The sequence below is a fragment of the Palaemon carinicauda genome, chromosome 14 (assembly GCF_036898095.1).
Source record: "Palaemon carinicauda isolate YSFRI2023 chromosome 14, ASM3689809v2, whole genome shotgun sequence".
Taxonomy (NCBI): Eukaryota; Metazoa; Arthropoda; class Malacostraca; order Decapoda; family Palaemonidae; genus Palaemon; species Palaemon carinicauda.
In genome coordinates, this window is record NC_090738.1 from 124,670,100 (window position 1) to 124,687,984 (window position 17,885).

The 17,885-nt window shown below is 44.4% G+C and overlaps 1 protein-coding gene across 5 annotated transcripts in view; it reads right to left on the reverse strand.

Moving 5' to 3' along the window:
- Positions 1 to 17,885, reverse strand: part of LOC137653739 (E3 ubiquitin-protein ligase TTC3-like) — a 167,113-nt gene that overhangs the window by 140,270 nt on the left and 8,958 nt on the right. For 3 of the 5 annotated variants that reach the window (XM_068387362.1, XM_068387360.1, XM_068387357.1), the window contains exons 1-5: positions 16,614 to 16,995; positions 13,212 to 13,321; positions 12,507 to 12,644; positions 3,965 to 4,162; positions 3,653 to 3,679 (exon numbers count right to left, since the gene is read on the reverse strand). In XM_068387362.1, coding sequence (XP_068243463.1) covers positions 3,653 to 3,679; positions 3,965 to 4,162; positions 12,507 to 12,644; positions 13,212 to 13,304 — 456 coding nt within the window. In that variant the 5' untranslated portion in view covers positions 13,305 to 13,321; positions 16,614 to 16,995. Of the gene's footprint in view, positions 1 to 3,652; positions 3,680 to 3,964; positions 4,163 to 12,506; positions 12,645 to 13,211; positions 13,322 to 16,613; positions 16,996 to 17,885 lie in introns of those variants that run through there. The other 2 variants (XM_068387359.1, XM_068387358.1) reach the window with 1 other exon arrangement.

Sequence of the window (17,885 nt, forward strand, 5' to 3'; positions counted from 1 at the left end):
GAAGGACACACTTGCAAGAGAGACATGCCTAGGACTTTGCTCCCCCCTCCCCTGAAGGATGGTCAGCAAAGGGGGAAGCACAGTCTTCGGCAGTGGCGAAAGACGACAAAGAAGCAGGAGAGTCTGCTGGCAGGGCAGCAGACGAGGCCTCTAACACCACGACGTCAACTGGGCCAAAGGATCCACCTTCGACACTGAAGAACGCTGCAAACCAGCACCCCGATGCAGCAGAGCCTCCTTGGAAGGAGGGCCGGGCAACTTCAGATGGCCAAACCTGTAACAAAGGAGACAAGGACAAAGACAGAGGAGAGGCGGGGTCGCTTCGCTAGGGGAAACGACATCGTCTCTTGAGGACCGAAGATGTCCAAGAGTTAAAGGTCTACGCTACTGCTCAACAGTCCCCCCGGAGGAAACCTTCACGCGGGAGTTTTGGAGGAAGGTCGGGAAGCGGAAGAAGGAGCCCTTAGTTTCTTCTGTTTCGAAGTAATCTTCAAAGGAGAAGAATACAGCTTTGCCTTCTTCGTATGCCAGCGGCCGAACCTCTCCCACTGGGAGGCAGACCACTCCCGGCATTCATTACACTTATTAGATTCACAACATTGTTGCCCCCTGCAGGCCAGGAAAAGGCTGTGAGGATACGTTTTCTCCGAGGACATGAAGGTACCGCAGGTGCAGCCCTCGGGACCAGGCCATGTACGCATGGCCAACAGGAAGGTGCACACACACACACACAAAAGAAAAAGACCAAAAGATTAACTGGCAGTCCAAAATATGTGAGGAGGAAGAGCGGTAACAACCATTCTCCATCCAAGCCAAAGGCAAGTCACAGATGTGTGAGTGAAAGGGGTAGCTAACTAACCCCCTTACCCCCGCTAACGGGATGGGTAGTTAACCCATGCTAAAATTTTAATGGCTCGTCCTTTCACCTTCGCCGAAAGTAATACCCCTATAAATAGCATAGGTTTGTATTCCAGTTATGGAGCAAATGTAGATTCTGACTTCCCCTTCCGTCAATGGAGTCTTAAAGTCAGCAGGTTGTGGGAAAACTCTCTCAGAGTCCGAATTGGAAGCCATTTCCTCAACTGCTTCTTGAGAAGGCCAGGGATAACACGGACCTAGAAGATAACTCTTTGCTTCCCTACTCAGCAACCCTGACAGTCTGAAGTTGATGCCTCCAGGAATCTGCTGGAAGTGTCTTCGTAAAAGAATCAGGTCCCCTCTTATCCCTGCGAAGTGTATACCGAGAAAGTTGAAAGTGTCTCAGACTTTCGATGATATGGATCCTTAGCACTTGTAGACTTTGCAGCTGTTGCTCGAGGATTGATTCTATTGTACCCTGTGGATGAAAACCTGTACTTGGCCATCACAGTAATCTTTTGAGAAGAGAGGGAGAGAGCGCCTCTGGGAGGCATTAAACTAACCGTACCTCTAATTCTCCTTGTACAGAGATTCCCCTTGGAAACCTCAGGAGACAAAATGGAGGAGGGAGAAAGGTCCTGTGTCAAATGGACTCGTTGACCTGCCCTAGCTTCAGAAAAGCCACTGTTTTGTCTGCTTTGGCAGATCTGAAGACCGATCGGCGAGTCTCAAAGTAACATCAGTCACTGAAGGTAATTATTGCTTCCTGGCGGAGACTCTTCCAGTCTCATCTGAGGAAGAAGGATTCGAAGGAGTCTTTCCACTCTTGATGCTATCTTGTAGTTGACGAAAACGTGCGTCTTGAGCACTTTGAAGATAATGGTTGTCATCCTTCCTTCTGGATTGTGGGTGAGGAGACTGCTTGGACTGATGGGAGTAAGCATTAAACACAAAGAAAGAAAAATCAAAGTAAATGTTCGAAGAGAACACTGAAGAAGGGTGTCAACGACAAGATGAGCGCTTCATGCGCTTGGTGGAGCACAGTAGGGATACCCAACAGGACAGTGAAGGTGATCTATGCAAGGGTGAACTCCAACTGAAATCTAAGGACGAGCGCTGACTAAGGGTGAGGGTGAGCACCAACTGTAGGGGGAGGGCGAGTGCCAACTGGACAGTTAGAACGAGGAACTCTTGGAGTGCAAAGAAAGAGAAACTCTGCTAGAGCAAGAAGACGAAGTCTTGCTAGAGCATGAAGCGTGGCTAGATCCTGAAGTGGAGCACTTGGAGCTACAACAAAAAGAAGAGCTGCAACAAGAGGACTTCCTCGAAGAATATCGGGTTCATTTGCGATAACTATTAGGCAATGAGGGAGAGTCGATATACGAGCACCCATTTGAAGCTTGCGAAGTGTCGATCCTGATGGTGAGCTGGAAAGAATAAAGTGCTGAAACTGTTGCACTTAGAGTGAGAAGGAATGAAACGCTGGAACTGTCACACTTGGAGCGAGAGGGAATGGGCAAAGCAGCCCTATAGTGAGAGCGCTTAGTATTGCACTTGTGAGGAGAGTGCCCTTTGTGCTCAGCGAACAAGAGAGGTGCTGCAGGATGATCACAGAGAAGATCTAGCGCAGTCCGTTTATAATATCAAGAAGGCAAGAAGAGCAGCTGTGACGAAGACCCCCTATGAGAGGACGGTTTTTGACTAACCTCTGAAAAGGAAGAATTGCGAGAAAGTTGCGGTGCAACATGGGGAACGCACTTAGAACAGTATGAGTGCTTGCAAGAAGGACAATGGGCTGTTGCCTTTGATGAAGCCTTCTGGGGCGAAGGAAGAAAAGGTGGCGGAGGCTCCTCTACTACGGCATCGCCTGACAGAGGTGGGACGGCAACCAAATGGTTCTAAAGACACCCCGGGGGCAAGATCCTGCACAGGGTGCCTCTTAATCATGAACCGCTGAAGGTTATCCTCCAAAGTGGATCCCTGCATGCCAAGAGATAGCCACCTTCTGCAAAGAAAAAGAATTTCCTTGAAGTGAAGCCACTGTTTCTCTAGGGGAAACGGCAACTTCCCCTTGCTCCTGGGCTTGCCCAAGAGTTAAAGTGCCAACATTCTTGTGAGAGCAGAGCCCAAAGGAAGCCACTTAAGAAAAGTTAGAATGGAGAGTCCTGGCAGAAGAAAAAGCAAACCTGGCTTTTTTTTTTACTTTGAGGACGATCCTGAAGGCAAAGAATCCCTCTTCAGAATCTTCTTCCTCCTGCCGAACTTCAACCACTGGGAGGATGGCCACTCCCTACACTCGTTACAAGATGAGCAAACTGAATAAAGGTCGACATCAATGCCAATCATAAAGGTACCACAAGTCTTCGGCGGTGTCCCACGGCACATCTGCATATCAGACATGATAAATGAAACTCATACATACAAGCATGCTAAGATGATAAGGAAAATTTTGAAAAATTTTGTCATAAAAATTCCAGTCAGAGAGACAGAGGATGTCTGTATTCACAGAAGGCTAAAATCAAAGTGCATTGGCTGTGGACTGGCAAAGAGTTGTCACCTCCCCACTCTTGACGGGTAAACTACCTTGCTGGTTGTTTACACCTCGTTAAAAGTTTTAACTGTCATATTTCAGCTTCGCTGTTATCATTCTCCTATAGAAAAGAACAATGGTTTGTATTTGTGTAGGAACCATAAAAACAATCAAATTTATTCACTTTATCAAAAACTATTTGACAGGATAATACTATTACAACACTCAAGACTTAACAAGATCAGAAACAGCAGTAATACTTACATATTTAAAATCTTTATCGTATTTTTTCTGAAATAAAAAGAAATACTCCAGTTAATTTTCATTAATGCATTAACGAATAACTGAAAGAAATTCCAATGACATGATATATTTCAATAACCTACAGTTTCCTAACAATTAAAAACAGATAGTATTTTACTTGCAAAAAAAAAAAAAATATATCAAAAGTAGATAAAGTTGTAACTGAAAACATTGAACCAAAAACAAATTTGTAGACTTATTAAAAACTAATGAATAATAATGAACACGGCGTTGAAAAAACTGAAAAATAATAATAAAGATAATTTTACTTACTAATATAGGAATGATGTGTCTTATGGAGTCTTTATAAGTTGACGAAATATTTACGGACCCCAATTTACGACCCACTTCGGAACTGTTCACTAAAAGTTTATAATTTGTGATGACCAAAAGAAATAAATCTTTGTCCTTTAAATAAATATCTTTTTGTGAAGTGTTTTTCCTCTGGAAGTCTAACGATTCTAACCGGGCCTGAAATATTGGGAAAGTTATAAGTATGCCAAAATATGCACTGATTATTAAAGACAGAGTGAATGAAATAGAAAATAAATCAAGTATCAAAGACTGCATACCAAATTAAAATTTACATGTCATTTTCCATGATACAAAGTACAAAGAAAACTACGATAAAATTGAGTTGAATTGAATTGAATATAGGATTTAGGCATTAAGCCAAGCACTGGGGCATCAAAGGCCATTCAGCGCTATATAACGAAAATCATTCAATCATATCTGTACACTCACACCATTTAGTATCATTTTAACCTTTAATACAAATCGTAACACTTTCATACAATAAAATCTAGATGTGAAATAAATAGGGATTAAAAGCTTAAAATAAATAAATAAATTAATAAAATCAATTATAGCTCGTAATATAACCCAATACTTTGTATAAATTTTCTCAAGTTCAGGGTATTACAGTTTTCCCCAGTATATCTCTTAAAGGTTTGTCCTGGAGTAAATGTGTCCTCCTCTGAAGAATAAAAACAGGGATAAAATTGAGTGTGGAATACAGTACTTTATAAATTTAGCAGTAGATTACAGTACAATAATAGGAAAATCTACACAGGTAAACCTGCAAATCAAAATTATTTCAGTAGCCAGAAACTTACTCCACTTCTCCCGCTCAGTTAGTCCATCAAGCATTAAGCCCAGAGTTGAGATTCCTTTGGCCCAATTCACTCAGCACTCATTGTATGGCCCCTCCAAACTTAAAGTCAGTCACTCATTTTCAAAAATTAGTCTTTCTGAATTGTCTTCAAGGAGACAAGTGGACATAAGTCATGTCGTGAGAAGTTTCTTACAAACATTAGCTGAGAAGGAACCCTACTGCTGGATAAGCCATCAAAAACCTCTTCCTCTATGACTCACCCCAAAACCGACTTCATAAATCCTTAGGATTATGAAATTATGTTGTCATCTGAAACATTATCGGGTTTTGGCTTGGATAACATCGCAAATAAAGATGCGTCATCTGGTGTTCTGTTAGTTTTGTTCTTTTAATGATATGGCTATTAATGGCTGGACAGCCCTGAAACTACCCTGACATAAACCAGATTGATGAAAGAAATTTTGTGCACACAATGTGTGAATTTCTCTTCCCCACAATTGGGAAAAACTATATGTTGATTGAAGAAAATTCAAGTTAACCAGATAAGAAACCCTATTTTTAAATAACTGAATAGATCTCACTATAAATAAGATTACAGTATATTAAACAAATCATGAATGACAGTGGCTGGCAAGGATATATTTCATTTCCTTTTTAATCAAAATACATGTGGTGAGGGAAGGTTAACCATTACTGTATTTCCTTGACAGGTGTATAAAATAGCTGAAAGCCATAAAAATATACTGTAAAATCAAAAATTTTAAGTAATTTTTATTTTTCCTAACATACTTACCGAGAACTACTTTCTTTAGGAGCTACTGGTAATCTCCTCTCTACCGACCAGAGTTTTGCGTAGGTTACCCCCCACCCCACTTTCTAAGGAGGCCTACCCCTGGCATTAAGGAATGTGCCCCGAGGGTAGGCTCAACGTAGGTCGCTGCCCGGCCGGGTCAGACTCATCATTAAGTTCTATTGAATTAGCACAATGCTAGCAAGGGAAGAGAGGCACTCGGGGAAGGAAGGGAGGGCCATTACCCGAAAGTAGTTCTTGGTAAGTATGTTAGGAAAAATAAAAATTACTTAAAATTTTTGATTTGTTCCAACACGAATACTTACCTCGAACTACTTTCTTTAGGAGACTTACACTTTAGGAGGAGGGAGTGCTATTCTGACCCCCTGACCCGGGACGTGGAGGCCAAGAGGCCTAGGTATAACGGGACCTACTAGAAAGAGGATGCGAGGGTAACTACACAAAAATTCACGTTAGTGTCTCAGTACTCACCCTTTGAAAAACTTCTTTTGACGTTCCTTCCAGGAGCGTAGTCGTGAAGAATGTGTTATCCTATGGTATCAGTCGGTATTCCCCGAAGAGGCAAGTAAGCAACTGGGTAGGAGGTAGGAAACCGCACTTGTGCCTACCGGTTGCTAGTCTTGATCGCGCCTGGGGTTTTTACCGTTACACCGCTTGGAGGGCGGAGATGACTGTTCCAATGGAGAACCCGTCTAAGGATTTTCTTTAGTAGTCCTTGAGGTAATGGGCAGTAAAGGTTGACTGGTTCGACCAAGTACCTGCTCGCAGGATCTGCCCCACTGCCATGTTTTTCTCAAAGGCTAAGGAGGTGCTCAGGCCCCTGATGTCATGAGGTCGGGGGGTGCCTGGCACTGCTATGCCATCTTCCTTGTAGGTTCTGGCGATAACTTGTCTCAACCAGAAGGAAATGGTGTTTTTGGAAACTTGTTTCTTATCAATACCTGTGGAAACGAAGAGGCTCTTGATGCCTGGTCGGAGATGCGCTGTTCTTTCCAGGTATATCCTAATTGTTCGCACAGGGCATAATTTTAAGTCTTCTGCATTGCCTGTCTTAGGGATGGCAGGAATTGAGAAACCCTCAAACTTCGGGTCCCAGACTGCTGGGTTTTGAGTCTTGGCCACAAAAGAAGGCACAAACTTGAAGGATACTTCTTTCCACCCCTTTGAATGAGAAACGCCGTATGATAGACCATGGATCTCACCCACTCTCTTAGCGGACGCCAAGGCCAGCAAGAAGACGGCCTTGAGGGTGAGATCTCTGTCTACGATATCTTTCAAGGGTTCAAAGGGGGGACGACACAGCATCTTCAGGACCTTGGCTAAGTCCCACTGGGGCACCCTACTCGCCTGTGGGGGGCAAGACTGCTCGAAACTCTTGACAAGCATCGCTATGTGTCTCGAGGCCCCCAGGTCGATGCCCTTCAGGAGGAAGACTTGGCCTAAGGCGGCTCGAACTCCTTTTATGGCTGGAATTGACATTCCCACCTTGTCCCTAAGAAACACCAGAAAATCTGCTATGTCTGGGACAGAGGCCTTAAGAGGTCTAATGTGCCTCTTAGAGCACCACTTCGTGAAGGAGGCCCATTTTGCCTGGTAGACCGCGGCTGACGACTTTCTCAGGTAAAGAGACATTCTCTTAGCCGTGGAGGAAGAATATCCTTCCTTCTTCAGGAGCCGCTCGATAGTCTCCAGGCGTGAAGACGTAGGGAGAGTGGGTTGTCGTGGAGCCTGAGAAAGTGAGGCTGGTGCAGAAGGTCTGACCTGGCGGGCAGAGGCCACGGCGGTTGACTCGATAGGTCTTTTAGGTCCGCGAACCACTCTCTCTCCGGCCACCAGGGCGCTACCAAAGTCATCTTTAGGTTTCGGGCTGTCCTTACTCTGTTGAGAACTTGTCTTATCAACGTGAAAGGGGGAAAAGCGTACACATCCAGATTGTCCCACTTGTGCTGAAAGCCGTCTTCTAAGGCTGCTTTCGGGTCTGGTACAGGGGAGCAATAGACTGGGAGTTGGGCGTTGAGTTTTGTTGCAAAGAGGTCCATCACCGGGGAACCCCAGCGTTGAATGATGAGCTTGGCTACTTCTGGGAGAAGGGACCATTCTGTCCCTACTATCTGGCCCATTCTGCTGAGGCCGTCAGCCAGAACGTTTTTCTTCCCGGGAATGAACCTTGCTAACATCACCCCTTGATTTTCTTCTGCCCAATCTAGAATCTCTATGGTGAGATCGCACAACTCCTTCGATTTCAAGCCTCCCTGTTTCTTTATGTATGCTACTACCGTGGCGTTGTCGCACATCAACGCCACGGTGTTTCCCTTTAGCAGACTTGCGAAGTGTAGGCACGCCTTCTGGACTGCTTTCAACTCCAGGACATTGATGTGGAGTTGCCTCTCCCCTTCCAACCAGGTACCTCGTGCCGTTTCGTCGAGGAGATGGGCTCCCCATCCCTGGTTGGAGGCGTCTGTGAACAGTAGTAACTCGGGAGGGCCGGTCCCGAAGGGCAACCCCTTGAGTGAGTTCGACTGGCAATGCCACCATTCCAGGGAGGGTCTCGTGTTTGGAAGGACTGGGATTAGCACCTGTTGAGAGTCCGTCTGGCACCAGAGGTTCTTGAGATTCCATTGGATGGATCTGAGCCTTACCCTCCCTTGGGGAACTAGTTTCTCCAATGAGACCAGGTGACCTATCAGCCTCTGCCAGTCTTTCGCTCTCCTGGGGTGTTCTGACAGGAACGGCTGAATGATGTGCCTGAGGTTTCTTATCCTGTCCTCCGAAGGGAAAACTTTTCCCCGAATAGTGTCTAATGACATTCCCAAGTAGTTCATTCTGGTGGATGGGGATAGATTTGACTTCTTCGGGTTGATTACGATCCCCAGATCCTTGCAAAACTGGAGGAGACTTCTCCCTTGTTCCTCCAAGAGGACCTTTGAGGCGGAAAGAAGCAACCAGTCGTCCAGGTATCTGATAAGGCGAATGCCTCGTTCGTGAGCCCACACTGAGACAGTCGTGAAGACTCTCGTGAACACCTGGGGCGCTGTTGACAGACCGAAGCAAAGGGTCCTGAATTGCAGGATCTGGGAACCCCATTTCACCCGGAGGAACTTTTGACTCGAGGGGTGGACCGGAATTTGGAAGTATGCGTCCTTGAGGTCGATGGTCATCATATAATCTTTCTCCCTCAAGGACAGCAGGACTGACTTCGGAGTGTCCATTTTGAAGTCCGTCTTCTTGACGAACTTGTTGAGAGCTGACAGATCTATAACCGGTCTCCACCCCCCGGTCGCATTCTCCACCAGGAACAGGCGACTGTAGAAACCTGGCCCTGGGAGAAGAACTTCTTCCATGTCGCCCTTCTCTAACATGGAGGATACCTCCTCTTGAAGGGCGGTCCTCTTTAACGGGTCTTTGGGAGCTAGCCATTCTGTCCGGTTGGCCGGAATAAGAGGGGGTGGTTCCGTTAGGAACGGAAGTCTGTAGCCCTCCTTTAGTACGGACACTGTCCAAGGCTCTGTTCCTTGAGCCTTCCATGCTTGCCAATGACGTCTGAGGCATCCCCCAACCCGAGGCTTGGGCGGGGATAGGGGGCCTCCCACTCTATCTTCTTCTAGAGGGGCAGCCTGATCTGCCTCTCCTAGAGGCGGAGTAACCCGACCTGAAGGAGCTTGAGGGCGCTGGAGCTCCCCTGCGGGGGGGCTGAGGCATTGCGGACCAGGAGGAAGAGGGGGCCTCTCTCCTCGTAGTGCTGGTAGAGGCTTGGGGCGTCGCGGCACTATCCGAGACGGACCTCTTGTAGGGCGGTCTCCTAGAAGTCGTAGGTCTGGGGACGTTAGCCTCCTTCTTTTTCGAGACCTTCTCCATTATGGCCTCTAGTTCCTTCAGAGAAAACAAAGACTCTCCCCACAGGGGTAAGCTGCGAATGGCTCGCGCCTCCCTGTCTGGTACCTTCCGAGACACCTTCGCTAGAACAGTGTCTCGCTTACGGAGTACCCAATTAGCTGTTAGTGCGAGAGACTGATATGTCAAAAACTTAAGGGTTTTACCCCCGGAGGTAATGAGGTCCCTCAGTAGGCCTTGCTGGTCAGGGTCCTTGGGGTCGAAGGAGGCTTGTACACCTACCAAAGTGGAAGCCCACCAATCCAGCCAAGAGGAGACGTTTACTAAGTCCCTCGACATTTCCTCCATCATGGAGGCTTCTGCTGGCGAGAAACAGACTGGGGCCGAAGAGGCTCTATCGTCTGAGACGCCTTGACTAAGGATGTCTACGGCTGACTCCACCTTACAGGGGCGTCATCCCGCTGGCACATAGACTTTGCCTTGGGTTCTGAGGCCCTGGAGCAATTTCGAGGCACTCTGAGTTTTGGGGGCCTCGGCATTGCTGGCCACTACCTTGTCGACATACTCCTGCCCTAGGACTAGATCTCGGGCTAGAGGAAGTGCTAGGGACGTCTTAGGTTGGGAGGGAGTCTGCATGATCCTCAAAAGGCTTGACCTCCAGGAATCTTCATCCGTAGCCGCAGGTTCTGCTATTTTGTGGTGCCTTCTGATAAGGCTAACCACTCTCCTATAGGCGGAGTCCTCCGTCGGGGAACCCTCCCCTCCGTCAGCCGAGGTCTCGGCTTGGGGCCGGGGAGCTGGGTTACCGGGCACGCCGACTGGACGTCTAGCTCTTGGGGCCAGGGGCGCCGTCCTGCCGAGGTACTGGACCTCATCCGCGGGTATGTCCGCACCAGGGGCCCGGGATAATGCAGGCATCGCTGGTTCAGCGGGAACTCTCGTCCACCCTAGGGCTCTGGGTGCCGAGGACGCGGTTCCCGTGGGCTGACCCGACAGCGGGAACCGTTCCTTCCGACCCGAAGGCCGCACCAGCTGGGCTGGTTCGGCCAGGCCGCCTGACGAGAAGCGCGTTTCCCCCCGCTGGACGGGGTGAACCGGAGGCTTTCGAGGACTTATGCCTTCTAGAGAGGTCTTTCCTGCGGGCTAGGTCGTGAGGGTCAAGGCTGTGCTTAGAGGACGGCAGCCTTGGTGACCGCTCACTGGACCGGCGGTCCGGGGAACAAAGCACCTTCGAGTCCCGAGATACGTAGATCCAGGCGCCATCGGGAGATCTACTTCTCCTATACTTACGGCCTGGGGAGCGGGAGCGCTTCCTGCTACACCGGGAACGCGACCTCGAACGGGAACGTTCGCTCCTGGACCCGCTCCCTCCGACGATGGTGTTTTACCCTGACCTCTTCCTCTGACGAGGAATAGACGTCCGATGAACCCGACGACACTGTGTTCATCGCGTGTCGGCTGGTAGTGGGGACTGCGGGGGACTTTTTCGGTCGTTGAACGCCAGAGGTCGAGGGCTGGAGGAAGTCTTTGGGGACTTCCGTGGGGAGGGTCGGGAACGACTCAAAACGTTCCATGCCAGGGAGCCAGGGTCACATCCATCCTTAGGGGTGACCTACCCGGCGTCTTCGGGAGCCTCCAACCGAAGGCATCGTTACCCGAAGGTCGAACTTTCCTCTGGTTGTCTCCCCCTAACGACGATCCAGAATCACAGGCCCACGAGGGCGGCGGAGATACCGACACCGCGTTACTACCCCACAAGGGGTCATCGGAGGAAGCGTGCCCCCCGAGCACAAGGGCTGACTCTCCGGACGCACTACTGGGTCCTTCACTAGCCCTAGAGGGGCCCGCAATTGGCACTGCACTTACACTGGGCTCCTGGGAAAGGACGCCTTGTTCATTTTCAACACTAGACTTACCTCGTCCCCTACTCTGTGTAGGGGACGGTGAAACCGAGGCCCCGTCGGACCGCTCACTGGGTGATGGTAGCGGCGAAGAAACACTAGCTTTCCTGGGGGAACGTTTCGCCGATTTTCTCTTTTTGGTACCGTAACGTACCCACTGGATATCGCTCCAGTCTACACACTCGGGGCACGTATCTGCTGACGAGCAAACACTTCCCCTACAGGAGGAACAAAGGCCCAGGACAACGGCGGATTTGCTCCATAACGCACACAACGCACGACACAAGCACGAAGGGAATCAATGAAAACACTGGGTAAGCACACGGGTGGAAGGTGAACGCACAGGAACACCCGGGAAAAGTACACTGGAAAACGCAAGTTACCACGCTGGGAACACGTGGGGCACTAGAACGCACACAAAGGATCGATAGAGAACGAGAGCGAGGTGTTCACACCGCGCGACCAGAGAACTTAATGATGAGTCTGACCCAGCCGGGCAGCGACCTACGTTGAGCCTACCCTCGTGGCACGTTCCTTAATGCCGGGGGTAGGCCTCCTTAGAAAGCGGGGTGGGGGGTAACCTACGCAAAACTCTGGTCGGTAGAGAGGAGATTACCAGTAGCTCCTAAAGAAAGTAGTTTGAGGTAAGCATTCGTGTTGGAACAAATACTTTTTTAAACTACAGAATAACTGGAAAACTAAAAGCCATTTTATAATATTACTGTTCAGATTGAGCTGGTCCAACAATTACTGTATAAGTACAACATTTATAAATAAAAGACCAATTATTAATACATCTTACTGTGTGAGGGGTGGGGGTGTCCAAGTACTTGCCCATCTACAACTAGAACTTCCCATTCCGCTAAACGGACGCATAAGGTAAAATATATAGGTTTGTCTATCTGGGAATATTCTATATACTATAGAGTACTGACATTTTTAAGAGCATACTAAAATTATACAGGGTAGAAGAGAATTGTATTACATATAAAAGAATTTGCTCTCTTCAAGACTATACACAGATAAATTATAAAACAAAATAAAATTTACAGCCTCGACATATTGAAAAGAACATTTATGACTTGCTAAAGGTCTGAAAATCAAGAATAAGGTCTTTTACCTAAATAACAAAGTAACAAAGAAACTGAAATATCATACCTCCTTCACTCCAATAACCGAACCAACTAGACAATTCTTGGATGTGGGTCCCTTAAGCAATGCTACTACGGGAGAGACATGCCTTCCATCCGAAAGACGAATGTAACAAAGTTCATGAGATGATTCCATAAAAATCACCTGCAAAACATTTTGGGATAATTAATAAAAAAGCTTAAAAAAAACATGTCTTACAAATTAAGAATCTACATTACTATTATTATTATTACAAGCAAAGCTACTACCCTAGTTTGAAAAACAGAATAGAATAAGCCCTAGGGGTCCACAACAAGTAAAATAGCCTGGTGGAGGAAGGAATTAAACAAATTACAAAAGAAGTAATGAACAATAAAAATAAAATATTTATACGATATTCCGGCTATGGAACAAAAATTTAGTAGAACAAGAAAGGTAACAGGGTGTGTGCTAAAGATTGGTGGAGATTTGAACTTTCTGTGAAAGCTAAAGGGAGAATGTATATTAGAATTGTTGATCCAACTTTTTAATGACACTACCCCCTACTGAAAGTGTACATTTTGAATGTGAATTGATGAAAAGGCTATATAAGTATTAAAATTGAGCAGTTTCCCTTGAAAGCAGTGGCTCCAGAAAAAATATTTTATACATATATACTTCAACTACTGAAAAGGTTAGAACAATAGTTTACTGTAATCAACAAAGCTTAATCATATGAGACCTTGTACGTACCTGCATGGTAATAGTATCCTTATGACATACATCATACAATAGGCAAACTCCATTTTCTGTTAGGCTGAAATTGGGTGTATGTGTACTAGTCATAGCTGTGCCCGCAGGAACTGAAATAATGATAGTTATATTAACAACATGGCTAAAATGATACTTGTTAACCCTTTCACCCCCAGGCTATTTGGAAATTTTCAACCCTTAACCCCCAGGGGGTTATTTTATTCCCAGCATATTTTGCAGTATATTTTTTTTCAATTGCTCTAACAGCCTTAATTTTTGTCATAGAGAGGTCAGGTTGGTCTCATTCTCTTGGAAAATGCCTGAATTTTCTCAAAAAATTATCAAAAATATGAAAAAAAAAAAAAAATTTAGCATTTTTTTGCAAGGACGTACCGGTACGTCCATGGGGGTAAAGGGATGGCTTTTGTGAAACGTACCAGTACGTCCTTTGGGGGTAAAAGGGTTAATAAATGCTAAAAGTGCTTGGGTGCTGGCCATATGTATGTACAGTATGGTCAGTCTATAGGACATGCCACTCTCAGTAATGAGTGACTTTTAAACCTTTAATGTAAACTGATCCACAAAATAATGCTTATTATCATTATCATTATTATCAATAGCTAAGCTACAACCCTAGTTGGAAAAGTAGGATGCTATGAGCCCAAGGGCTCCAACAGAAAAAATAGCCCAGTGAGAAAATGAAACAAAGAAATATATAAACTCTAAGAGAAGTGATGAACAATCAAAATAAAAACATTTTAAGAACAGTAACAGCATTAAGAAGGATCTTTCATATGTAAACTATAAAAACTTAAAAAAAAAAGCAAGCAAGCATAAGAAATATCTAAACAAACATAAAAAGTATGTCTTTTATAATTCTTTCTCAAGGAAAATGGTATTTTCATTATAAAATAATTTTTCATTACATACTTACCCGGTAGTTATATATATAGCTGACGTCAGGGACGTAAGCTATATATATATAACTACCGGGTAAGTTATATGTTTAAAAACAAACAATACTATTACAATCATAAAATATTTTATGTTAACCAAAAGCACAATGCATTCTGGTGCTTGTCTTAGCACAGCCAGTCCTTTGCCTGTGGAAGTGATTGTACTTTGATAGAAAAAAAATAAGTTGGCTGTGACTTCCAGAACAATATCGAAACAAAGGAAAAATACCAACTTCGTGGAATTCTATTTCTGAAATGGTGGGGTGCACTCATTTTGAGTTTTCCAATAAGGCATGTGCGGAGAAGTAAACAATAACTTAATGTATATATCAACTGATAAAATAGCAAGGCACTGTCATTATTTAATCAAGGGACAACTACTTATAGACAATGAATTACTAACAAAGGATTGTGGAAACTTTTTTAGTTTTGTTAGTTACATATCAATCACAGTCTGTTTTCAACTAATCCAAAAATGTCAGTGTAACAACTTTATAAATTGATATGCCCAAGGGCTCAGATGCTTTGACCCCTCCCAAATTCCACAAAGAGAGATACTGCATTCAGTTTAACCATGTCTGTCTTGAGAGCTTTAGGTACTTATGGGGTTTAAAATAATCCTGAAGCTTTTAATACAAAACCTAAAGGTATATTAATAGATTATCCTTGGGCCAAAAAACAAATGTATTCAATACTTAATACAGTAACCACATCTGTGCAAGAGATATGTGCCCTCCAACCATGCATCGATGGCATTAGCACCCCCCAAGAGAAATTATAACACTATATATAGTAATTGGGAAAAAGAAACCAGTGATCTGTTCCAACTAACAGTTAGAAATGCATAAAACACAAGCTAATGAACGTAAAAATATTTCCGACATACATTTAAAAAAGAAATTGGGGTATTGTAGTATTGCCTTGAAACTTCCTAACAAATGACGAATTAGAATAGAGTACAGGTCGTCAGATTATAAAAACCGGAGCCTTTGTATAATGATAGACAGGATCGCCCATAGAACACCACCCAACCTAGCCTACAAGCTGTTCCTTACATTAAAAGGGGCCTTTGTAGATAAGGGGCCAGGTCTTCCCGCAGCTGCAATAAACGGGAATTTCTTCTCGTTTTCTAACCGTTCATAAGACGAGGCCGCTGTACTACAAAAGGTTGTCCTGCAAAACCTCTATAAAAAACACAACCTAACTTGAATGGCCCCACCTAACCTTACCTACAAGGCGTGTCTCTACCTAACGGGAGGCTAAAGCACAACCACAAACCCCCGTACATTGCCATATTCTTATTCTTAAACCTAAAAGGGGTGGCTAACAGCCCCCTGCAACCCCCCTTACACTGCCCTATTCTTAATCGGCCGTCATCATAGATACACGTAGCCGCGATCACTCATACACCCACATAACACTAAACGGGGACTACGACAATCCTTAGACTGCCCTATTCTTACATTAGGGTTGAAAATAGGCTAGTGATGGGGCACGGCCATCATCATACATACATCCCCAGATCTGTGTCTGGCGATTTACAATCCCCTTATTGGTAGCCTACTTATAATGTAGAAAATGATAGTGTCAAGATATAATTCTAATTTGTGGTAATTTGTGCAACGATAGACATCCACCAGCTCCTATCAGCGGTAATGGCATGGCAAACTTATGTAAAAGGTTTGTTTACCTATTATCTATCATTTCCCCATACTAAAACCGAGATTTTAACTGGGCGGCCCCAGTTGTCAACAGATATATTTAGGTATACAGTACCTCACAAACTATTATTTACAATGAAAATAAACGCCATTATTGAAAAAATGGGAGGGGATGTATGTATGACAGCAGCCACCTGTATGTGTGATGATGGCCGACTAAGAATACGGCAATGTAAGGGGCTAAAATCTGTCCCCCCGTCAGGTAAGTACTGTAGGTAAGGACACGGCTTGTAGGTTAGGTTACGAGGGAAGTTTAGGCTAATTGGTATCCATATTTTAAGCTCGCTGGAGGAACAGGTCGCTGATACACAAAGGATCCAAAGGGAGTTTTCCTGTAGGAGAGTTTTCCTTCATTAGGAATTGCTGTCCCAACCGGAACTATAATATCACCAATGGCGTTGGGGGAGGAGGCGACACCCCAAGAAGGGACATGCCTACTCAAGTAGTTAGGATCGGCTATGCCTTTAATATAGTAAAATGAGATTTAAACTTAATTTTTTTCATTATAACTTTAGTGTCCGCCGATCTCCAAAGGACCCAAAATAGGAAGAATTGGCCAATGACAGTTTTGAGTAATATTAATTTTTTTTATCACGGTAAAAGCATAATACTGGAATAATTACGGCACATCCTTTCGAAAATATCTTAAAAACTAATAATTTCCCAAAACTAAAAACAATAGGCTTACGCTATGGCAACACAAACGTATCAGGAACCAGTCTTACCTTTATTTCTAAATAACCACTGGTCTATTCTTTGCTCTGATTCACAGTTGAATATATATGATTGAACATTACAAAATGACTGCAAATACTATGTACGGATTGTTGTCTTTGACGTATTTATATAGAAACGACGTATTTTATACAGAAACGGCAGCTCTTTGTTGACTCGACGAAAAGTGAAAGGTTGGTATTTTCCACACTTGATCTACACTTAAAAAGGTATTTTTCAGCTTTATCGAGGATTCAATTACGCTGTATGAAGAGATTTTGAGTTGTCAAAGTTGACAGCTCAATGTAGATGTCTCAAATGTTATTCTCAAAGTAAAGAGAGAACTTCAAAACAGAAAGGTGACACACGCGTGGCAAGCTTTGCGATAACAGATTAGGGAGTTTTGTTTTGGGTAGTCTAAAAATCCCCAAAAGTCATGATGAAAAATCCCCAAAACAACTCAAAAATCTCCCATTTCCACAAATATTATTATTATTATTATTATTTGCTAAGCTACAACCCTAGCTGGAAAAGCAAAATGCTATAAGCCCAGGGGCCCCAACAGGGAAAATAGCCCAGTAAGGAAAGGAAAGAAGGAAAAATAAAATATTTTAAGAAGAGTAACATTAAAATAAATATTTCCTATATAAACTATGAAAACTTTAACAAAACAAGAAGAGAAATTAAATAGAATAGTGTGCCTGATTGTACCCTCAAGCAAGAGAACTCTAACCCAAGACAGTGGAAGACCATGGTACAGAGGCTATGGCACTACCCAAGACTAGAGAACAATGGTTTGATTTTGGAGTGTCCTTCTCCTAGAAGAGCTGCTTACCATAGCTAAAGAGTCTCTTCTACCCTTACTAAGAGGAAAGTAGCCACAGAACAAATACAGTGCAGTAGTTAACCCCTTGAGCGAAGAAGAATTGTTTAGTAACCTCGTGTTGTCAGGTGTGTGAGGACAGAGGAGAATCTGTTAAGAATAGGCCAGACTATTCGGCGTATGTGTAGGCAAAGAGAAAGAACCGTAACCAAAGAGAAGGATCCAACGTAGTACTGTCTGGCCAGTCAAAGGACCCCATAACTCTCTGGCGGTAGTATTTCAACGGGCGGCTGGTGCCTTGGCCAACCTACTACCTCATAAATATATTTGAATGATGTAAGATATGTTTACAAGCAGTAGTAGAATAAATTTTTTATTGAATATTTTTCATAGAATATTTTTTTTTCAGTTTTGTAATATTTGATTTTTCATTTGATTAACTTGTAACATTGTTGTATGA